At 41.7% G+C, this 24,614-nt stretch overlaps 1 protein-coding gene across 3 annotated transcripts; it reads right to left on the reverse strand.

The window, feature by feature from the left end:
• Positions 1–232: 232 nt before the first annotated feature.
• Positions 233–22,530, reverse strand: eef2k (eukaryotic elongation factor 2 kinase). 3 transcript variants are annotated; one of them, XM_080455351.1, is made up of 19 exons: positions 22,327–22,530; positions 20,708–20,988; positions 20,190–20,249; positions 18,304–18,404; positions 15,668–15,728; positions 15,533–15,570; positions 11,725–11,896; positions 11,321–11,470; positions 10,277–10,409; positions 9,917–10,044; positions 9,394–9,604; positions 8,714–8,775; positions 8,537–8,614; positions 7,263–7,331; positions 4,945–5,076; positions 4,165–4,353; positions 2,742–2,866; positions 2,136–2,311; positions 233–1,286 (listed from the first exon to the last, which is right to left on the reverse strand). In XM_080455351.1, the coding sequence occupies exons 2-19, from the start codon at positions 20,963–20,965 to the stop codon at positions 1,171–1,173; spliced, it is 2,259 nt and encodes a 752-aa protein (XP_080311477.1). In that variant the 5' UTR covers positions 20,966–20,988; positions 22,327–22,530; the 3' UTR covers positions 233–1,170. The 3 variants fall into 3 exon arrangements, with proteins under 3 accessions (XP_080311477.1, XP_080311478.1, XP_080311479.1); XM_080455352.1 differs by lacking the exon at positions 20,190–20,249; XM_080455353.1 differs by lacking the exon at positions 7,263–7,331.
• Positions 22,531–24,614: the final 2,084 nt, after the last annotated feature.

Consider the following 24,614-nt stretch of genomic DNA (forward strand, 5'->3'; position numbering starts at 1 on the left):
CATTTGTTTGTTTGTTTGTTTTGTTTTTTATGTATTTGTACCCGGGTCCGCTAATAAAGATTATTTGTATTTAGGGATTATGTTATGGCACTTGTTTTTATTATACTATTATATACTATTCATCTATATTTCATTTGCTTGCCCATCCATAAACTACGGTACATCGTTTCTCTAGTTGAATCCTTTATTTAAAATGTAATTGTGATTAAGAAGAAATCACAAACCAACACAATTTATCAAGAAAATGCAATAAAAGTTTATTTACACCTTTTCATGTATTTCAAATATTATTATTTTTATACTTCCATGCCATACAATGAGTATTCTAAAATTAGTAACAAACTAAGAAAACAATAAACCATTGTGTTTTTGATTCCTTAGACATTCTTCATTCATTCAACACTTTTAGCACCAAAGCAGCATGTATACAACATACAATTTAACCCAGGATTACACATGCATAGACAAAAAAAACTGAGGCAGAAAGATGAATTATTCCATTTTAACCACTGGACAATTTAACATCTTGATCACAAATCTTCCTACCTCGTTTTTTTACTTGCTTTTTTGAGTTTTTCTTTTGTTCAATCAATCAAATCAATCAATCAATCAAACAAACAAACAAACCGTGCCGTTTGTTTTGTTCAAAATATTCAATATATTAGTGAAACATCTACAAACTCACAAGGCTTCGTGCTGCCATGCAATGTGAAATAGTATATCTGCTATTTCCTGCTATCTTTGCTACGCATCATACAAGTATGTTTATAGGGCTTAAGTGGTTGAACACCAAGTAATCTAAAGCCTGATTCTGAATGGTTGCATAGAGATAACACAGACAGACAGACAGACATACAGACAGACAGACAGACAGACAGACAGACACGCAGCATAGCACAGCAGCAGCATTTGGAACAACAACAACATAAAAAGCTGTCATTAAACATAATGTAAACTTAACATTCAGGGCTGGAATCCTAAATCATTCAAATGGCCTTTTTGGACAGATTGGCCTGGTTGACAGCCTGTCTGCCTCTACATTCCATTGCTATCATAACAAAAAAGCCGTCTCTGAAACAGAAATACGAACCCCCCTCCCCTACATATCTCAACCAAGACATGTATTTATTAATCGTAATAAAAAAAAATATGTATCCAGTATGTTTCTAGTTACTCCTCTTCCTCTACTAGTGCCCATGCCTCTTCAGCTTTCATGTAGTACTGGTTCGCCAGGCGGCCTTTCATGGCCTCCATGGCAGCGTCTGCTGCCTCTGTAAACAGATCACCTGTAGGGAGGAAGAACACATGAAATCAGTCTAGGTGAAAATGTTCAACTTTTGCAAACTTTAGACATTTTTCAGATTAAAAAAGGGTTTTAAAAAACATGTTCATTTTTATTTTCTAGAAGAGCTAAAATAGCTGACATACAAGCTCACTACACGTCACAAAGCGATGCTTTGTGAGCTTGTATTCCGGCTATTTTCTTGTATGGCAAAGTACTTAAAGCTGCCACGTTCCGCCACGTGCACCAAAATTTCTACTATTGAGCAGTGTTGATTTTGACAGCAAATTCAGATTTAGTTTTAGTCTTTTGAATAAAATTCCATTTAGTTTTAGTCATATTTTTGTCATCTGAAAAGTTTTCGTTTTTGTCTAGTTTTAGTCGACTAAATATCATAAGATTTTAGTCGACTAAATCTACAGTTGATTTAGTCGACTAAAATGTTTTTGCGGGCCTTGATGGTGTCGTAATACCTGATTTTACACTTGGGGTCGCATGCTGAAAATAGCTCGACGCTGCGACGCGCTGCGACGCGTTGTGAGCTTGTAGATCTGCTATTTTCAGAGCACAACACCCGAGCTCAACCAAACATAAAATGACTTCACTTAGTTCTACATTTTAGTCTAGTAGTTTATTTGTTGACAAAATTGTCAGTATATTTTGTCTAGTTTTAGTCATCATAGCTTAGTTTTTATTTAGTTTTTATCTGGTTTTCGTCTGTGAAAAAAGACAAATCAACACTGCTGTTGAGCTATAAGCACGTTTGGGCAGAGGATAAATTGCGTTTTGATTTACATTTAAATGTTGTACTTGATCAATAAAAGCCTATACTGTATATCCATCTATTTCCTACCTGCTTTCTGTGGGTCTGCGGTGAGGCCGTGGCCTCCCTCCTGGAACATCTCTGCCAGCCTGGCCAGCAGCAGGTGGCGAGGTTCGCCCTGCATGCCGTCAAACTCTCCCACCTCGTCATCCTCTGTGTTTAAACCACTGTCGTACCAGTGCTGCGCCTCCTCCCAGTCTCGCTTCCTGAGAGAGAACAAAGCAGGAAAACCTTCTGAACCACTTAAAACCCTATTATGTACTTAGTTGACCAGAGTCAGCATTTCAGTGCGGTGGTCGGTGGTCCAGTTGTTTGACGGAACGCTCTGGGCGCCTCAAGCAGAAAACAGTTCAAATAGTCCCTCCATTGTAACGTCAATTACACTTCTATTAAACACAAGTAGAATGTAGGTATTTGTTGGAGCCAATGACCTGTTAAAACTGCTATGCACAGTGATGATTTGGGAACATGTATGTGTAGTACTTCTGCTTTGTCACAAGATGGGGCACTTAACTAACATTCCGTGTGAAATGAAACATACTATTCCATATGCACTCAAAAGCAGGTTGAAAAATAGAACACTGATAAGTATGCAGCATGTAGTGTGCGATTTCGGACACAATGTTTGTCACTGACCTGTCGGCAGGGAGACTGTCTCCGGTGTCAAAGGCTCTGGCCACCAGGATCATACATTGTCTGTCCCCAGCCTCAGCAGCCTGCAGCAAGTACTTGAAGCCCTTCATCCTCCGTCCCGCGTTGTCCTGTACACATAGAAACAACATGCGTGTACAGTAAGATGAAGTGTACACACAAAGAAACAACATGCGTGTACTAATGTACACGCATGTTGTTTCATTTGGACCTTTTTTGGTAAACGTTTAACCTTTGGACTGTGGCCGGTTAACCGTCTATCTATGACGTCATATCAATAAATAAAGTTGCAGTCGTATGTGTGGGCAGTTCAAATAGGGCATATTGTAACATACTGTACATTAGGTCTACATCTTCAAATGTTTTTCACTTTATTAGGTATGGTAAAATATTGTATGATTAACAATTACACATTATTTTAAGTGAATTATCCCATTAACATTCTGTTAATATTTTATTTATTCTAATATGACTTAATTTCGATCATTTTACTCATTTAGTTCTAAACGGTTAGTAGCAGAAACATGAAAATGAGATATGTCTTCATGGTAGCCATATCTCCATATAGCCATGTATCTTGGTCAATCGCTGGCATCAATCGAGGCAGAAGGTTTTGATTGATGTACTTTATTTAGTAAGACATGAGAACAACAGTACATGGAAGTATAAATTCACAATACAAGGTCTACTAAACTGGAAGACTCATTAAGCACTGAGCTTGTTTAAGATGAGATCCCCATGCACACAAATCATGATGACATAAGAGACAGACAGATATACACACTACTATACAGAACGTCATACAAACAGCTTACAGGTTACTGGTATGAAGAGTGAAAAATATGTACAAGAGGAAAAAAAAGGGGGAGGGGGGGGTAGGTTAAGACTTAGACAGGGGCCATTTTTGAATTGCAGCCTCCTGAAGGTGTATCTTTAGGGCAGTTTTGAAAGTGAGTAGGGTTTTACACTCCTTTACTCCTTTTGGTAGGGCATTCCACATGTTTGATGAATAGCATGAGAACGAGTTCATTCCCTATGTTGTGCCAAATCTGGGTTGAACATGATTCGTGGAGCTACCTCTGGTGTTATGATCGTGGACTTCTTAACGTTTTGGAAGTATTTTGACAAATACAGGGGGATCCCAATGTTATGGTGTATCTTGAAGACCAGGCCCATAGCAAGTTGCTGTACTCTGTCCTCAACCCTAAGCCATCCAATCCTAGCAAAATGAGCAGGGGTTAGATGGGTTTTGTGATTGAGGCCAAGGTGGCAGTCAGGGGTACAGGGAGAGTTAAGTACTATGGGGTGAGGTGGAGTCTGAAGAGGTGAGTCTTCAGATTATGGTGGAAATTTGGGAGTGTAACTCTGCAACATCTAGATAGGACAAAGCGGCCACGGTAAGGCTTACCTCCACCTCCATCTCTGGCAGTATGTGATGGGGCAGCTGCATGTAACACCGGCCCAGGGCTACGATGGCGTCCAGCTCCCCACACATTGCAGCTCTCTCCAGATGGTACATGGCCGACTCCTGGTCCCACTGCTCGTCCTTCTCGCAGAAACGGCCCGCCTCGTGGTAACGCACCATCACAAGGTGGACCTGGGGAAGAGGTTCAAGGTTGGTCTTTATTGTTACATCTTGTGCACAGGTACTTGAAGGTGGAGTAAGTGATATATTTGTTTAAAGGGATAGTTCAACCCCAAAAAAATATTTTTTTCCCCCACATTCCTAAGCCAATAACTTGATGACCAGCGGAACAGTAGGCAGTGGTTCCGGTAGGAGACACAAAGGAGACTCTTTGTGTCTCCTACCGGAACCACTGCCGGTCATCAAATCATTGGCTTAGGAATGCGGCAAAAACAAAACAATATCCATGAATTCAAGTCTCCATGGGGTGACTAATAGATAGAAAAAAATGTCATTTTGGGGGTGAACTATCCCTTTAAGGAAAAGTTGTTTTCTTTCTTTGTTAAAAGGTTAAAACGTTTCCAATTGTAATCATTGCTATAGCGGGTTTGTTCAGTAACAGGAGTCTTCCCATCTCTCTAGAAAACAGAAAATACATTTTCAGGTCAGGATACCAATCTTATTGTATTTCATGTTTACTGAAGAGCTGGAGATACAGGGGGACCCCATGTTACTGAACAAACACACTATACTGTAGTAATGATTGCTACTGTAGGCCCTCACCTTCCCCAGGACCGACTGGCCCAGCTTCTGCTGCAGCAGATTGCCGAGTCTGGCCACCTCCACGTCCACACAGGACGGCCGGTGGACGTGAGCCCGAGAAGAATGATAGAAACTCCACTTCTCCTCCGTCAGCTGCACCCGTACACGTTTAGGAGGAGAAAGGACAACCACGGGAGAAAGAAGAAAGATTAGAATCAACAAAACAGTCACACACACACACTTCACACAAAGCTGATCAATACTACTTGACAACATTTTCAGCAGAAAGAAAATAAGTGTCTATGGTATGCAACATTTCAGTGGTGGAAAGTAACTAAGTACATTTACTTAAGTACTGTACTTAAGTACAATTTTGAGGTATTTGTACTTTACTTGAGTATTTCCAATTTCCAATACTTTTACTTCTACTCCACTACATCTCAGAGGCAAATATTGTACTTTTACTCCACTACAATTATTTGAAAACTTTAGTTACTAGTTACTTTGCAGAAATAAATTATGATGATATTATGATGATATTATGAAACATGAAACATACACTTCAGCCCTACTTTATACCTAGGCTATTTGAAAATAGCCGATCTACAAGCTCACTGCGACGCGTTGTGAGCTTGTAGAGCTGCTATTTTCAAACATTTTAGTACTTTTACTTTTGGTACTTTAAGTACATTTTGATGCCATTACTTTTGTACTTTTACACAAGTCAATTTTTAATTCTGGACTTCTACTTTTTCTGTATTGCAGTATTGGTACTTTTACTTAAGTAAAGAATTTGAGTACTTTTTCCACCACTGCAACATTTGTACTGTTGCATACCCATGCGATGCAAGAGTGCAGTCTAGCCAACACCAACTCGTCTGCGGCACCAACTCGCAGAAGCGACAGTAGTTAACAACACCATAGAGCTCAAGACCCTGACGTTCGACAGGAGAGTGTGGAGGGCAGCGATTCAGGAGTCCGAGTTGGTGCTGGCTAGACCGCACTCTCGGCATGGCAATGCAACATTTTTTTCAGTTGAAAATTACGTCATGTAATAATGTGCTGTTGTGTGGGTACACTCCATCCTTTAGCGGAGTACTGAAGGAGTACATGCCTGCTTGGCATGTTCCACCACACAATCATGTTTAAAAGCAGGAACAGGATCTTGGTGAGCAAGCAGTCACCATAGCTGATCATAGTCAACATGATAATCAGGCTGATTTTATCAAAACGGGTGAGTAGAGTGGATGAGTAGGAGTGGGTGAGGTAGATGGTGTTTCGGGTTGCTGGGTAGACTTTAGTTTCTATGCAAATGGGAATGTAACCACTTAAAGGAGTAGTTCACCCAAAAAATTACTTATTTTCTATCAATTGCACACCCCATGAAGCCTTGAATCAATGGATTTATTTTTGTTGTTGTAGCATTCCTTAGCCAATAATTTGATTCCCGTCTCCTACCGGCTAATGTATCCGGTAGGAGACACAAAGTCGATTATTTGTGTCTCCTACCGGATACACACCCGGTCATCAAATTATTGGCTTAGGAATGCCACAAAAACAAAAATAAATCCATGAATTCAAGGCTTCATGGGGTGTGCAATTGATAGAAAATATTTTGGGGTGAACTCCTCCTTTAAGGTGGTGCAAGTTATTTGTTTAAATAAAAGGTTAAAGCTCTATTGTAATCATTGCTATAGAGTTCTTGTTCAGTAACAGGGGTCTCTCCGCCTCTCCTCCAGCTCTTTAGAAAACAGAAAATACGTTTTCAGGTCGGGATACCAATTTCATCCAATCACGAGAGAGATAATTTATCAGCGCCAATTTTTGAGTGCTCCAATTCCAATTACATCCGCTTATTGTTCTGTTTTTTCATCACTTCCAATTTTCACTTGTTTATCCTGTAAACGGTATGAGTTCTCTCTCCTGATTGGATATCCTGACCTGAAAATGTTATTTTCTGTTTACTAAAGAGCTGGAAAGACAGGGAGACCTCCCGTTACTGAACAAACACCACAGTAATGATTGCTATTGGAAAATAGAGCTACTTAACACTTATTCGAACACTTACACCACCTTTAAGCCCAATTTGTAGACAACGTTTGGCCTGACATGACATGACATGCCCAAAACAGACAGCAGCGTTAATGTTTTCATCTGCTCACTGTGACTCGTGCAGGTCAAAAATAACACTAACATAAAACTGACAGGCACTACAGTTAGTACAATACAGTCATGACGATCTATATAAAGGATAAAGCATTGTTAGCGCAGTGTGACTGCACCACAACACACCAGCACAGCGAGAGGCCCTGGTTATGGGTCTCTGAGCACATAATCACCCTGTTCGCAGTGTCAGCAGGAGAGTAACTGACGATTGCATTAGATCTGCTGCGAGCAAACATCTTCCTCTAAGTGAGGGAACAGAGAAAGGAAAGGACACAGTGGTTCTCAAGCATTGTAATTTCAAGGATCCCCAGTTTGGTATAAGCCATACTCTCAGCCACTCTGAGAGTGCACAAATAACATTTGTACGCTTTCAGAGTTGTGGACCCGTAATGGTCCATTTGGTTCCCAATTGTACATCATTTAGCTGGGGACCCCCTGGAACCCCTTCAAGGACCCCTGGGGGTCCCCGGACCCAGCTTTGAGAACCACTGGACTAAAAGAGGAGAATCTATCTATGGGGAGAAACCAGTGATTGACAGACAAAGAAACCAAGGTTATTATAGTTAACTAAAACTAAAGAAATAAAAACTAGAATTTAAATACAATTATTAATGCATGCATAAAACCACACATTTTTGTTACATTAAATAAAAATTTCAAACAAAAATATTTTTAACAAAAATGGTTTTAGAACATTTGCTAAAACATACTAAAATCATGTCTCTGTCAATTTATTTCATACATAAGTCTAGTACTTTGGGTGGATTCAAAACTATAATAACCTTGGAAAGAAAACAAAGTAAGGAGACAAGACAAAGAAAGGATGAATCAGGGTACAGCAGGGTGGCTTGATTAAGGTGGTGATGATGATTATGATTATTTATGATGAAGGCAGGGATGAGATTTGCACACTTCAGTCCTTATATATTATGGTTTACCTCGTCCGACTCGGAATAGTGTCTGGTGTAGCGAGCACGGCCCTACATGACGATATACAACATGCATTATCAGACAACTAGTCTTCGTAATTATAATGTTTTGGTGTTATCGTACTAAATGTTCCTGATGTTCCAATCAACATACTGTATGGCCAACCAGCTGAAGAAAGTCGCAGACTGAGGCTTTAACCTTTGCTTTTGTGACATTTATGAGACCATTAGGGTTTTATGGAAGATTCCTCTGAACATGTATTCTTTTGCTAGTTTGACCAATTCAAATACTATTTTTTTTCCATCTTAAAATAAAATGTCTATGGTTACTGTAGTGTAGGGCTTGACTTTTCCAACCAAAAAAGCAGCAGTGTTAAAGTTACAAGCCAAGAGAAAGACATGGAGAAAGGAGCTATATAAATGAAAATAGAGTCCATTTACCATCTAATCCCCAGAACTTTCAGACTAGTTTTAAGATGAGACAAATGGAGGGACGGCTGAATGCCATCAGTATTTACCCCATTAACATGGTCACCTTCATCTCCTTCACTTCTCCTCTCGCTGGGGTAGCCGCTGTCTCCACCACTCTCTGACTCCTAAAAGGGAAAAAAGGTCAAATATCAATATTCTTGTCATTCAACATTTTTGGCTGTGGTTTCGTCAAAATGTATGTAACTGCTTGCAAAATGACTCACATTGCTATTGGTGCTGTCATTGCGGTGTCTCTCATGTTCCTCTATGCTACTGTAAGACAAACCTGAGAGGAGAGACACAAGAAAATACTAATCACAACAGGCACCGCACCACAGCAGAATAATTATATCGCTGCAACTATAAAATATTTCCTTAGTTTCCTTAGATTAAGTGTGGTTTAAAAAATATATAAATCTATATCAACAACTCGATTAACCAACCACTTAAGCGTTCTTTCATACTTTATCGCACAACAGTGTCGTTCACTTCAAACATAGTGAAAATAGCAGATCTACAAGCTCGGTTATAAAAAAAAAAGAATAAACGTTTTTTAAATGTTTCAAAACATTTGACTACAATTACATGCACAAGATAGGCATCGATTACTACTATATTAACCCATCAAGACCTGGAACGCATCTGTGTCACTTTAGATTTCTTTGGCTCATAGCGAGTGCCACGCTATGAGCTTGTAGATCTGCTATTTTTGAAAAATCTTGAAAATAAAAATAAAAATAAAAGAAAAAACATTTTAGGATTTAGAAAACATTTTTAAGAATCGCCTCAGGTCTTAATGGGTTAACTCATTTTGCTGGTGGACCCCCTGGCACCCCTTCAATGTCCCCTGGGAGGGGGTCCTCGGACCGCACTTTGAGAACCTCTGCCTCCATACCGTGCTTACCATAAGGGGACTTGCTGAAGGAGCCGGGTACAGGTATGGATCCAGGTATGAGGACGTGAGGGGAGCAGGGGATGGAGTCTCCTTCGCCGTCGTCTACAGAACACGTCTCTGACAAGGGGGACAACAGAGGCAGACTCCTCCCTGAAATGGTTCGCGTACGAGGAGAGCCAACCACCTCCTCACATCCCCGAAGCACTGTCTTAGCTGACTTCTGCAGGAGTGTTGGGGGGGGGATGATATTATTATTAAGGGTGTAACAGTTAATATCGAACTAATTAGTGAGTGAGCCCACCTAGGACCACCTGAGCCCACCTAGGACTCCGGAGGTCCCAGGTACCATTCCAGCCCACAGCAATGTGTCAAAAGTGTCCCTGATCAAAACTCTTAGCCCCCTAACTGCTCCCCCCTCCACGCTCCTCTGTGGGCAGCACTCAGCTGGGTGAAGCTGAAAACTTCCCCCACGGTATGACATTTTTTTACGCAGAAGCTATTTTCGTATATAAATGAAGCAATACACTCTTACCAGCAGTCGGTTGATGCTGTCCTGCTGGCTGGCCTCTGAAGGTGAGAGGTCAAAGCGCGTCAGGCCCATGACCTTACAGATCTTATTGCACAGGTGGGAGTGGAAGAACAGCGCCATGCCCCGCACACCTGATAAGATACAGTACACACCAACAACGATGTGAAAGATACAGTACACACCAACAACAATGTAAACGCTCAGGGATTAAATAATTATTATGTTATGTTCTTGCTGTTCTATATACAGCCAACCAGTTGAAGAAATCGCAGATTGAGGCTTTTAACCTTAGCTTTTATGAAATATCCGAGACCATTAGGGGTTTATGGACGATGCTAGAGAGAGAGATAAATAGAATTGTACCCAGATTTCCATCTCCAAAGTCAGTTCCTTGCTCGGTGTGGATCTGTGGGTCGGTGTACAGGTCTCCTACACCCTGGATGTCCACCACGATGAGCTGATGACCTGAACGCTCAAATGAGAAGTGACTGAATGCCTGAGACAGAGAGAGAGGTGTGGGGGGGTGGCAGAGACAGCTTGTCAGGAGCCGTACTGACGGACACAAACGGGGAAGCAGTGGCCCAGGGAGTAGGGCTGCCGCTTGGGAATGGGAAAAGTTCCCGGTTCGATCCCTGGCTCCCCCCAGGTTAGTGTCTAAAAAGTGTCCTAAACCAAGACACTAAACCCCTAAATGCTGACCTGATGAATAGGTTGGTGCCTTGCATTGGTTTCCTCTGCCACCCGTGTGTCGATGTGTGTGTGAATGGGTGAATGTAATGCACATTGTAAAGCGCTTTGGATAAAGGAGCTACTATAGACGCTATTCCCGGCCACGCCCCCTACAGTCGCTCTGAGGACAAATCTCGGAGAGTCTTTGGATGTATTTTCCAGTTGCCGTCACTCTCACAGCTGATTCTCGTTTGATCAGATGTGCTTGTTTTACTTTGTAACTGATATTAACAATGCAACTGAAATGGCAACATTCATCCACTCAGCTGATAAATGACGGAGTTGTGACGATCCCACACCCGTCTACAGTACAAACTTGGGAGGACGATATGAGAAAATGGCCAAAATGTTATTCTACTTAACCGAACGGCAGTGGAAGGCAAACGACAAGACGCTCTGAAGTGTGCGATGGCATATCAGTATCTCCACAGCGAAAAAGTTGGTGTTGTGCTACTCCATCAACAGGACGGCTTTATCTATTTTAAGGCAAGCGTTGAACCGAGCCAGTGCATTAATAACGACGCGCACAATCCTTGGGTGTTGGTAACGGAGAATGGTGATATTGAGACGGCTGGATGCACCATTTTATTAAATCATCAATTATTTTGTATACTCGATTAGTTTGATCAATTGTTGCAGCCCTAAATGCTATTAATAAAATAACACTGCAGCCTCTACCTGTGGGGTGAGTCGGATGTTGTCGTCTCTCACAAAGCCGGAGTTGGAGTTGTATTTGATGTACTTTCCCTCGATGTAGTGCTCCAGATGGTAGAGAGGCTTCCCTGGGCGGTCCTTCATCTCCACCACACACACCTGCATGATGTCCACCTGAAAAAACGTGCATTAATTTACACCAGTGGTTCACTAACTTATTTAATTTCAAAGGATCCCTAGTTTGGTCTGCATTAGGCCACGGACCCTCATAACTCTGAGAGACTACAACATGAGCCAAATGGACCCTTCCATTTTGTACACTCTCAGAGTTACAGACCTTTATTGAACCTTTTGTATTGTACCTGTTTAGGAGGCCTGTGGCGGTTGTATTGTACCTGTTTAGGAGGCCTGTGGCGGTTGTATTGTACCTGTTTAGGAGGCCTGTGGCGGTTGTATTCCTCCCCCCAGAGCTTGGCTTCGTTCTGCAGCCTGACGTCTTCAAAGTACACCGTTCTGTCCACCGGCTCCATGTAGCTTTTAGTCACATAGTTACAGGCTGACTTCCAGTCTCTGCTGTGGGAGAAATTGGACAGCTTCTTCCTGGAGAGACGCACAAAAAAACACAAGACATCGTAAATGACCTGCAATATGCGCGACAATCTGCATTAGTGTATTATTTATTTGTCTCAAAGGTCAAATCAGCCTTCATGGTTTTGGGAGATTAACAATTACCTCATGATAAATAGAGCACCGAAGTCTGACGTAATTTACACATCCTACCTGGGTCGCGTTTTTTCCCCCCCGTTCTGAATTCCCATCGACGTGTTTAATATCGCGTCAAATAAGAACTGTGTTCCAAAAATAAGCAAATGACCCCGGCGGTTTGACTCTTATGGATATGAACCATCAACTGACGGTGAGAAAACGCTAATGTTACTTCCAACGAATTAGTTACGTTTTCGCCAGAAACAGACCGTTTCAAATATGAGTGACTGACTATCATAAACGATACAGAGCCTCCTCCCTGACAATATCACAGAGACAGTTTGTTTATTTTTGGACCACAATTCTACGTTTTTTGAGACGATTCTAAGATGACCCAATGTTATTCTCCATAGAGAAATTACTTTACGAACCAGGGGATGGACGAGTGACGTCAGGACTTCTGTACTCTATTACAATTAGTACAAGATCACTTGTATACCAATAACCCATTTGGCTGGCCCATTGAAATACTATAATGCCTTTTTAAAATTTGTTTCATTCTTTTTTTTTAGGGGCTTTGGGGGGCTTTTTTATGGCCTTATTGATAGGATAGTAGGTTGACAGGAAATGGGGAGAGAGAGATGGGGAGTGACATGCAGCAAAGGCCGTCGGGATCGGGACTTGAACCTGCGACTCGCTGTCAGGCTACTTTAGAGCCTAGGTGCCCGGACCGCATTCGTTTCATTCTTTACATAGTTACTGCACTTTACTTTGGCTTTGAAGGGCAGTAGAGTTTGTCTAGTCTTGAGTAGCCAGAATGAACAGACAAAATCAGAGAATTAGCAGTGTTTTTTAAGCTAAAACCTTTTATAACACGTTGCAAGGACCTTAACCAATACAATCCATTTGTGTAGAACACCATAACCACCATGTTCACTTTAAATATCCCAACTGTTTCCACCAGGTTTTAACACATGCATTGAATTTAGATTAGATTTATAGGCGCCAATCTCTGATCCCCTTCCTTTCTGAGACCAGTTTCTTTATCTGCTGTGTGTGTGTGTGTGTGTGTGTGTGTGTGTGTGTGTGTGTGTGTGTGTGTGTGTGTGTGTGTGTGTGTGTGTGTGTGTGTGTGTGTGTGTGTGTGTGTGTGTGTGTGTGTGTGTGTGTGTGTGTGTGTGTGTGGTGGGGTTGGATTAGGGTCATTTAGCCGACTTGCTTGAACTTGTTGAGTGGGTGACAGGCTATCTATGTGTCCTGCGTTTTGTCAGAAAGAATGTTCTGTAGTACTTTCCATCCTGTTGGTTCAACTGGGGACGGATGGATGTCTGTATAATTTTTCCCACATATGGACACATTTAAATGTACAGCCTACTTTAGTTGATATAATGTGTTAAATTGACTGTAAATGATTTATTATAGAATATAAAGCAGAGCCCGATAGATGCCAGATTTTTAGGTCTGATGCCGATCCTGATTTTGGAGAGTCCTAGCCCACCTATTACGGATGTTTTGACTGTTAAGTGCAAACCTTCCAATTCAATTAAATTTCAATTTCAATTTCAAAAACGTAGATTTTATTAGTTTCTATTTGAGAACGTTAAATACATAAAAATAAAAACAAACTATATTGAAACATTTTACGTTAATTATACAACAGAATGAATAAGCAAACAAGTAAATATGAAATATAATATATTTAAGGACTCAGGATGCCTGAAGAAATTATGGCCTCAATTCATCAGGGACAATTGAAAGCCTCTTTACAAGCAGCGTCCCTACTTGGTATTCCAACAGAGACTGCAAGGCGCTGAGAACAGATTTGCTGGCTGTGAACTGAAGCTGAACGGCCCTGTCTGGAGGAGGTGAACACCCATAGCTGCCTCAGGAAATCCCTGAGGGTCATCAAAGACCTTACCCAACCCCACCCAGCTGGCTGCTATCAGAATGGACATACAGTACTCCAAAAACACACACACCAGCAGGCCAGACAGCTGTTAATAAGTCACCTCGGGAGCTAGTTTGTTCTTAGTTCAACTTCCTTAGCTTTTAGATGGGGGTTAGAGTTTCCCAGAGATGGGATAGACTTTGGGGCAACCAATCAGAGTTCACATTTGGAGGGTATTTATTTCCTCTCCCATCGCTGGGGTGGACTTTGCCAACCAATTACAGCAGCATACTCAAGTTTTATTGTTTCAGTGATCCAATGCATATATAGAGAGAGGGTGTGAAAGAGAGAGTAGCAAGAGAGGGAGGGTGCTACTGTAGGTACTGTACACAGTACATACTCCTGCCATTGTGATAGGGGTTTAGGAAAAGCAGGGGTGCAATTTAATCAATCTAATCGATTTAATCTGTCCAAACAGGTGAGTCTTTAACAGACCATCCCGTGCGCCCGCACGCGAAAATGTGCTTTATTTCGGTTTTAGGGTTAGGGTTAGGTTATGTTATTTAATTCTTATTTTCGCCAGATTTTACCGATTTATTATCAAAAATTAATTATATATAAACAAATATATATCCTTTTTTTGTTTTGTTTTGCTAAATCGATTGGGTGGGCCAGCTTTCTATGTGGGTGGGCCGCGGCCCACCCCAGCCCACCCGTGGCTACGCTCCTGGGACAGAGTCTATGGTCTGGAGACAGGCTAGGCTAAAGCCCTATTCAAAAATATTTTTCTACAAGTTCACAAGTTATGAGCTTGAAGATTTGCTATTTTGGAATATTTTTACTGTACAGTAACGGAGAAAGTGATCGTCAAAACCACTTAGGCCCTCTTCAAAAATGTTCAAAAATAGCCAATATACAAGCTATTTCTTAAACTGTTCAACATTTTCGCCTATAATGACGTGCCCAAAATAGGGACGCCGGGTTGAAAGTGGTTAAAAGTCGAGACACATCGGCTGCATAATTGCAGATTCTGATGTCGTCAAAAAAGGCAAATATATCTTCCACACCGATATGGGTCAGGCTTTAATATACGGGCTGCAGTGTGCAGAAGGTTTAGTTTGCTGTGTTCATCATTCATTACCATCTTTGGCTTCATGACTGTTAGCCATAGAGACTGAGCCATCAGAGAGGCTGGTCTCTGTGGGTCAAGGGTGCATGAGGACGCTATGTGTGGAATGTGTAGCCTGGGTTCTACAGCTCAGGACCCTGGTTCTCAGCTAGTCTCGCATGGCAGACTGGATTTTTGTATTGTATTAGGTCACACTGGTTCTCAACGTGGGGTCCGGGGACCACCAAGGGTCCAATAGGATCGTTACGGGTCTGTAACTCTGAGAGTATACAAATGGAACCGAGCAGACCCGTAGAAAAGGATATATTAGGTTAAGACAATAGTCTGTCAAAAAACTATAATCTCATGACCCACTTTCTGTCCCTGACCCAGTGTGAGAGAAACATTGGCTTAAAAAAAGAAGATATTCCTCCACATTGTTGACATTGCACTGAGATTATAGCCGGAACATCAGGGCAATAGCCTCTGGCCTCTGGACATCGTATATTTTTAAGTTAAAAAAAAAGGGACTTACGTTCTGAAACACTCCCTCATGGCTCCTCTCCCAAAGGGCTGTGGGAAACCAACCACATAGACCAATTTAGTTCATTGAGTTTTTATCCTGAGATGAAATTGTCCGTTGTCCTAGCAGCCTTCGGCCATACAGTACCTTGGAAGACATCTTGATGTGCACCTCATCTTCAGACCACTGCCCAGTGATGGCATTGTACCTGAGGAGGACAACAGGAAGGAACACTACGTCAACGACACATAAACTGGATGACGTATGCTGTTTGTTCATTTAACCCAGTAGTTCTCAAAGTGGGGGCGGGGACCCCCACGGGGTCCTTGAAGGGGTTCCAGTTTGAAAATAGCCAATCTACAAACTTTAGGTATTTTGTTGTCACAGTACATTTGTACATACAGTATGTGAAATTTGTTCTCTGCATTTATCCCATCCTAACTATTATGAGCAGTGGGGATAATACTGCGCCCAGGGAGCAGTTAGGGGTTATGTGTCTTGCTCAGGGACACTTCGACACATAGACCGGGGGAACTTTATTTTGCCCCCTGCCGACATGCACACACTGTCTGTGTTTTCCTTCAGCCCCTCTACGGTCTACAGTCTCTTTCTTGTGTTTCTGGGGATCCACATGGGAACAGTGTGGCTCCCCAGAAACACTGGAGTGTGGCTCCAGTGTAGATCTCTGACTTCATGTGTCATCTGACACATGTGTCATCTATGTATGACATCAGTCGTCTAAGACATCTCTATGACGTATGACTCCAAATTTGGGCACAGTAGGTTTCAGCCTGATCCAAGCCCCCATGACTTCCGTTTATATATAAAATGAGAGTTAAATAGTTTAAAAAGTATAAAATATTATGTGAAAAACTAATAGTGGAGTTACTTCTGTGGCCTACTGGCAGTGTACACAAGATATTTAGCAGTGAGCGGTCCAGGGGTTTGCGAGTTTAGCACACACACACACACACACACACACACACACACACACACACACACACACACACACACACACACACACACACACACACACACATATTATATAATCAAAACACATCTGTCACATAACTCTGAAGGCTGGTTGACTCTATAAGTGGATCAGGTTTTACGTCACAGTGAAGACCCAATGACCCTGCCGTCTGTGCAACTTCATCACAAACAGCAAAACAGCGATTGCAACTCTATTACTGAATTTTTTCAATTAGCCTACATGAGAGAATTTGGAAAATAGGGCCTGGCATGTATTAAGGCGAGAATCCTGAATCCTGTCTGAATAACTCTTTCCCGTTGATCTCGAAGCTATTACAAATGAGAACTTTTCAGTCAGGCTGGCCTTTGGCCTCCAAGGCGGAAATAGTACCTGCTGTTAACAGCCCATTATAAATTCTTATCATGGTGACACAGAAAACTACAGGCTTTCTCTCCATGGCAAAATGTAATGAACACAAACAAGAGACTGAAATGTACAGTACGTGTATACAGAGACACACTGTATGTCTGGGATCAGTCTGTCTATGTTTGACTTGAGTTAATGATTATTGTTGTCATAGCATAGCTGCTATTTTTCCCAGTCGAAAACAAAGGTAGGGCCCGACTGATCGGTTTGGCCCATATATGGGCCATTATTTGACATTGGTACCGACAATTATACAGACGATTTTGTCCTGACGTACAAGCTCACAACGCAGCGGATGCGATGCATAGTAGATCAGCCATTCTTGAGATTTTTAGGGCTTAAATGGTTAAGTAAAATGAAGTTCAGTTTTTTATATATATACATACACACCGTACAGTACACACACACACACACACACTTATCCACATACAGTAGATATCACAACCCGAACCCTGACATCGTAGCTATCCCAGTCTCGCACACTGTGTACCATGGAACACTGCGTACCGGTGTCACTCTGACACTCTGTGAATCCTCATACAACAGGGAGGTGGTGGGATCATGGCACAATGCCAGTGGGTAAAAAACTGTATAGATACAGTTACATGAGGAGGAGAACAGCGCCAGCAGATTTCGTCCATGCCGTCCAGCGGCTGTTATGTAAGGGCCATGTGGACGGACGCCCGGTGAGTCACTACACAAACACAGAGGAACGCTGGCTGGTGTACAGGCAGAGGAATTCTCATCCCGTTTCAATCCTGATAATAACTGGACAGTAGTTTGACCACTGTCAAAACAGTGGGCCACAACGCGGCTATTTTCTCTATTTTAAAAATAGGTCTTAAGTTAATTTTTGCAAGTTTGGGTACTGGGGGAAACATAAAATGCATCTTTTGGGAGTCGAGCTGAAAAGTCTTGGAGTCCCTGAATTTGACCGTTTGCCTCTTGATCCTGTTGGTAATCTGCTTTGTTGTTATTAACGTACATTAGCTTGGCATGTTGGTAATATGCTTTGTTCACACTAACATACAGTAGCTTGGCACGCAGCCCTCATTGGGAACTCAGTCTCAGTGTACCACCCAGAGGGAGAGATAATAAAAGCCTGGCCCCGTCAATGGAAATGATTTCAGTCAGTCAGTATGCCATGCACGGTACGCTGCAGAAGGGGGCAGCTGTATTTATCAACAGTAAGGTCTAGCGTCACTGACACTGACCTACATAGATTTGAAAAGCCAATGGTGCCTCGATAAATGACAAATATTGATCGCAGAAGAAAGATGTTATTGATAATATAACATTAAAGAAGATACAGTCTCTGAAACACAAACACGGCTTGAACTTGTGGGGTTAGGGTTAAACTATTAATTAGTAATATACGTAATACCTGTAGCGAGTGCAGGTCTCTGTCTCTTTCTCTTCCAGATGAAACTCTGCCCAGGGGTCAGGCATCACCTTGGCCTTCTGAATGGCCTTTTTCCATTGTGCCTGTGACCACAGAGAAACATATCAGTCAAAGGACCTCACTTTGAAAGAGTCTTAACAATGGAGAACTGGAGCAGTTGCCTACAGCGTAGAGTAGATAATCATAAATAAACAAAAACAACAACAACAGGAAATTAAAGCCTGTTCAGGGAATCACACTCATTTCTGAGGCGCATACAGAAAAAAGTGAACATTTTGATAACAGAAAAAGGGAAAATAGCAAACATGATTAAGAAGATTCAAAGAAAAATAATTATGAAGAGATTGTGACATAATACATGAGTATCAAGTTAGGGAGGAAGCTACATCCTGGACCTAGGTTAGACATCAGCTACACTCAGGGTTTCTGCAGGTTTAGGCAAGTCAGATTTAAGACTGCCACTCATAATCAAAATTTAAGGCCAATTTATCATTAACAAAATAGCACACAAGTTGGATAGGGTTAATAGGGTTACTTAATAAGGTTGAAAACAATACAAACATGCCATACATTTTAAATATGGCATGCAATTATGGTATATGCAATATTTTGGTATCAAACAAGGGCCAATTCATTTCATAATAACAATATCAATTGCTACAGGCGGTAGCTGAATTTAATAACCACAGGGGTTCTTATTCCATCCAGTGCAGGAATGTTGTGCTGAACTTCTAGGAACTAATACCTGATCCAAGAAGTGTCACAATTAATGGTGACCTACGGTAGTAAGTAAGCTTACCCTAACCCTACCCTTTATGCAACATCACACACCACTGCTCTCTCTGACCTGATTGGTCGCCTCTACAACTTGGAATTCTAGAACAAGTTATTTTTAGAGGGAACTATTTACATGTGAGATACACAGAGGGGTGTGTTTTGGGGAGACAGGACATCATCTCCGTCCACTGGGATGAGTACACCTCAAATTTCACCAGTCATGCTATCCCATGAAGAAACACTATCTCTCCATCATATGATCTGAAGTCTTGTGATCCAGTCTCGGTTAAATCAACTTTCCTCGATTATATCAATCAAGGAAAGTGTGGTACAGTATGACAATGAACAGATGACAGGAATGTCCCAGCAAATGTTTTCACAACAGGTTTTCACTGGGTATTTTAAACTGTATTATGAACTGCCAAAAACTACTCTACAGTATAATGATAATTAACACATTTCACAGCTGTTTAATTAGTGCAGGTTACAGCTGGAATTAAATAGCGATAAGTGGATTAGGAGAGAAAAAAACAGAACGCTGTAAGCAAAAGGTGAAGGCAGAGGTTGGAAAAAAAGGAGGGAATTAAAAGGGATAGTTCACACCAAAAATTACTCATGTTCTATCAATTACACACCCCATGAAGCCTTGAATTCATGGAGATTTTTTTTTATTTTGTCGCATTCCTAAGCCAATAATTTGATGACCGGCGGAAAGATGCCAATGTCATCAAATCATTTTGGGCGTGAACTATCCCTTTAATGTTAGGCTGGACAAGAACTACAGCCAGCCAGAAGTATAAGAAGTACAGGAAGATTCCTGGTAGGCTGGACAACACATAGCCCTGTGCTTCCTGCACTTCCGGTTAGACACTTTCGGCAGCAGTTATTTCCCAGGCTTTATCTCCTCGTGAGCTGGAGATAAAAGTGGGAACGAGGTTAAATTAAAGGTAAAAGAGGATGCTAAAGGGGGGTAAAATATGCTTAAAGGAAAAAAGGTGGAAAAATGAGTTAAAAGGGAAAACAATGGTAGAGGGACAGAGGGCGGAGGTGGTCATTGTTGACGGCGGTGGATAGAATGTGTTGTAACATACCCGGGCGTGTTCAGATATGTCACTGTGTGACCGAGGCTCCACCACTGTTTCAGTATCACTCTACGTAGAGAGGTAAAGACATAACATTTGTGCTCCAGTATAAAAGTTGACATTTTTGTCTCATGGTCTTCTCATGTATGCAAATGATTTAGTTTTTTATTTGACAATGCCAATGACAAATACATTGGTCATTATTAGCTGACAATGGTGCGAGGGTGTGATGTGTGTATCTTTGGATTATGTACCCTGGGTGTTTTTGCTTCTCATGTTATGTTCTAATTGTGACCTGCCAAAGGGACTCAAGATGGAATAACTATGAACGTCTAGTACAGTACTTCAAATGGGAAACTTTTTATTTTATTTTTACATTGTGCATGATCCCTACAACAAACAAATAGTGCAGCCATTCCTTTCATTGCAACTTGAGATGTTTTTAAGTAATAAAAAAAAAGAAAATCACACTGGTCAGTGTTGTTAAATAATTGACTATATCGATGTCATGGTTGGTTGTGGCTCACCTGGAAAGTAAAGCTGCTCTTTGGGAGGGAGCTGGACAAGGATTTGGAGAGAACCAGTGACTTCAGATAGTCACAGATGTCTTTGGAGGGGTCGCTGAGGATGGGACAGACGACGTAGTCTTCGTCGTCGTCCTCGCTGACAGAAACGCTCCGCGCCTGGCGCTCCACCATAGACACCACAGCGGTTCTACGTGGAGCAGAGGGGGCCCGCTTGGTGCTGAGCTCCTCCTCCATGTCGAACATCATCTCATGATCCATGTTGGCAGAGAGTTCTGGTGTCACTGGCGTTTGAGGGAGAATTGTGGCAGAATTACATGTCATATTGTTATTATGTTAGTCTTTGTCCGACCTTCACTTTTGCCTTATGTTGTTCATCTTTTGCCTTATGATTAAGATACGATATTTTGCATGTTATAAGAGTCAATGTGTCTTCACTTAGGCCTGATAGCTATTGTTTTGGTACAGCTTGTCCTTAGGTTGTGACACATGGGTATAACTAAGGTCTGATCCCTGTGTTTGTTGGCAGTGCTACTGCTACCTTACCACCGATTTGTGTACTTCTCCCCATGAATTCACGTAATTAAAGCACGGCCGTCACCACCACCTTTATACAAGTGTCTCCGACTCCTCTCGCCTCATCAATTACTGACTGAACCAGAAATCCATGTACACGTTCTGCACCAATCAGGATGTCTAGGCATAGGGAGTCGGAGACACTTGTTAGAGTTCTAGGTTTACACACATTTGCACTTAAAAGACAACAATGGAAATAAGCTCTTGAGCTTTTTTGTGTTTTATCCTTTTGATAGATTATGTACAAATATTATGTTTGTGTATATGCATTTCTGTCAATAAAGAATCAATCCATCAATACATCATGAGAGCTACCCAACAGAATAAAGAAATATCTTAATCTTAAACCTTTTTAAATTCAAGGACCGTTCAATTTGGTATGCAGACCCCCATAACTCTGTGTACAAATAAGCGTCCATTTTTAGTTCCATTTGTACATTCTAGTACAGACCCTCAAAAGTTAAAAAAAAAACTTGGTTCCTATTCCTAAGTATCATTCACTTTAGCTGGGGATCCCCTGGACCTCACATGGCGAACCAATGCTCTATGAACGTGTGGCTGGCTGCAGCCACGGTGCAATAAGGGAGGGGATTGCCAGGGGAGTAATAAGTAAACAACAGTTTCAAGTGGGTTCATGGGGTGTGGGTGCAGTTGCTAAGCTTGGGTTTCTATGCCAGAAGAATGCCCCAGGAATCTAAACAAATCAGATTTTATCATGGCTGTTAACAAAACACTTCTTCCTTATAGATGCAGTTCCTTCCTTAAATGAAGCATGAACACAAACTTATCTTGTTATTATCAATGAATTATAATTGTGTTAGCAGATGCATATGGGCTTATAGACTTGCACTTTACACAGAAATGTGCATGCATGCACGTTCCAAACTAATATGAGGTTATGTTTCAGACTATGACCACCACCATACAAAGACAAATGCATGAATGACCAACTGCACAATGTAATAATGCAGCATGTCACTTATTCAATAATATGCAATAACAAAATAACAAATGCAACAAATAAAAGAACATCCAGTTCCACTCACCTTAACTTGACAGCTGTTGATAACTGGTGATTCTTTCAGATGGCGGAAGTAGGTTATAATAATGCCTGCAATACAAAGTCTTCAACCAACACGACTGGTTTCGTGTGGATCCTGGTTCTCCGAGGTACCCTGTAGGTCCTGGTTCAATCCCAGCAGAACACAGAGGTTCCAAACAGTGCGGTCTGCACAGTGCCAGCACACACGTGCACGCGCACGCACCATGGATGTACGGGCGCCCCGCACGTACCGTCTAAGCGCTGCCACGCCCCCTTCTGTAGCCTTGGATCCCAAGACGGTCATCTGTCATGACCGTCTTGGATGATCTTCAAAATAGTGTTTGTACGTTCTCAATTATTGGCCCGTACATCTACATAAACGTTCAAATTTCAAATATAAAGTGCTTACCCCATGGCCACGGATGTTAACATTATGTACGGGTCCTCATAAATACCGGTATCTTCCGTATTTTGTTCAATAAAATGCATTTTAATCCGATCAGTTTCCCATAGTTATAATGCAGAGTGCAATACACTTCCCAATCAATAGGGTCACACAGATAAAATACGGATAAAATGGCCACCGATCGGATTAAAATACCTTTTATTGAACAATACGGAAAATACAGGTAATTCTGAGGGCCCGTACATAATTGTAACATCCGTGGCCATAGGTTAAGCACTTTATATTTGAAATTTGAACGTTTATGTAGATGTACGGACCAAAAGGGGAGAAAGTGCAAACATCAGATGGAAGTTCATCCATGACTGTCATATAATATATTAGAGAAAACAGAGGCGTTGTTGGGGGTGTCCTAACCTCGCATCACCAGTCTTTCCACCTCGGAGGAAAAGGGGTGTCCATGTCCTCCCGCAAATGGTGACCTGCCGATATATGTGACCATCTTGTGGTGGACTTCGTATAACACGTCAATGTCCGAATATAAATCACTGCTGTTTGTTTATAAACATAGCCAAACCTAGTAGCCTATGCTCCATAATAAACAAAACAGTGATTTGCGTTTGGATTTACGTTTGGATTAACGTTCAACGTTGTGTGCAATCCACAAGATGGTCACACATTTCGGCAGGTCACCAATTTCACTGTACCAACGCCAGGCTGGAGGACGGAGGAGGAGTATTGGAATGTATTTGGCTCTGGTTTCTATTGTTTCTATTTAGTGCTCGGTGCTCAGGTCCGGTGTAGAGCCCGCCTACTATGTCCGGTAATTTACACCGTTGGTTCTCAAAGTGGGGTCCGGGGACCCCCAGGGGTCCTTGAGGGAGTTCCAGGGGGTCCCCAGACCCCAGCTAAATGGTAATAGGAACCAAATGGACCCTTATGGGTCTGTAACTCAGAGAGTGTACAAATGGAACCAAATGGACCCTAACGGGTCCATTTGGTTCCATTTGTACACTCTCAGAGTTAAATTGATTTTACGATATAAATTGGGGTCCAAGAGATAGAAATGCCATTAGATGGGGGTCCGTAGCCTAATGCATGTCAAACTGGGGGTCCAAGAAATTAAAATGCTTGAAAATCACTGCTATAGAGCTGTAAAAATCTTCTCTTATGGGGGTCCTTGGCATATCTTTTCAAATGGTGGTCCGCGGGCTAATAAGTGTCAATTTGGGGGTCCTTGACATGAAAAAGTTTGAGAACCAGAACCACTGATTTGCACAAAACACATTCATGGACGCACACAGATTGTTTCCGGTATTCGCTCTAAACCGGATCTGCAATCTACAATCTGGATGCAGGTCGTATTATGGTGTCGCTTGCCAAAAAGAACCGCTCTACAAGCCAGTGGTGTAATTTACACAACTGGTTTACACCGTGTAAACTTTAAGTAAAGAAGTACATTTACTCAAGTACTGTACTTAAGTACACTGCTAGCAACCCGTAACATAGACTTAGCTTCGCATCGCTACGGAGTTCCAAGCAGCAGCCGAGCACAACGTATCGTTTGCAAGAAACAGGAACTATGTTCTGTAATTAACACTATAATTTATAATGTTTATTATATCTGGAAGCATTAATATATCTGAAGCAAGCCACTATAAATTGTAAAACTAGTGAGCTTCTAATGTGAACGTCTTTACTTTTTCTACTTTATTCTGATTAAAATGAGTCTATATGGTAGCGTGGCCGAGTGGTCTAAGGCGCTGGATTTAGGCTCCAGTCATTTCGATGGCGTGGGTTCGAATCCCACCGCTGCCAGATTATTTTTCTGATGTTTTAATTTATTTTATGTTAGATGATGGCCATACATTTGCAACAGTAACAGGAAT

Source organism: Gymnoscopelus braueri (assembly GCF_963280865.1).
Source record: "Gymnoscopelus braueri genome assembly, chromosome: 17".
Lineage (NCBI taxonomy): Eukaryota > Metazoa > Chordata > Actinopteri > Myctophiformes > Myctophidae > Gymnoscopelus > Gymnoscopelus braueri.

Bases quoted from the DNA above. Each gene is read 5' to 3' on its own strand.
- eef2k (XM_080455351.1), bottom strand. From the start codon at position 20,965: ATGGATCATGAGATGATGTTCGACATGGAGGAGGAGCTCAGCACCAAG. The intron at 15,571-15,667 runs GTACTGTATGGC...GGTTTCCCACAG, and splicing joins ACATCAAGATGTCTTCCAAG to CCCTTTGGGAGAGGAGCCAT. The intron at 8,776-9,393 runs GTAAGCACGGTA...CTCTCCTCTCAG, and splicing joins CTTCAGCAAGTCCCCTTATG to GTTTGTCTTACAGTAGCATA.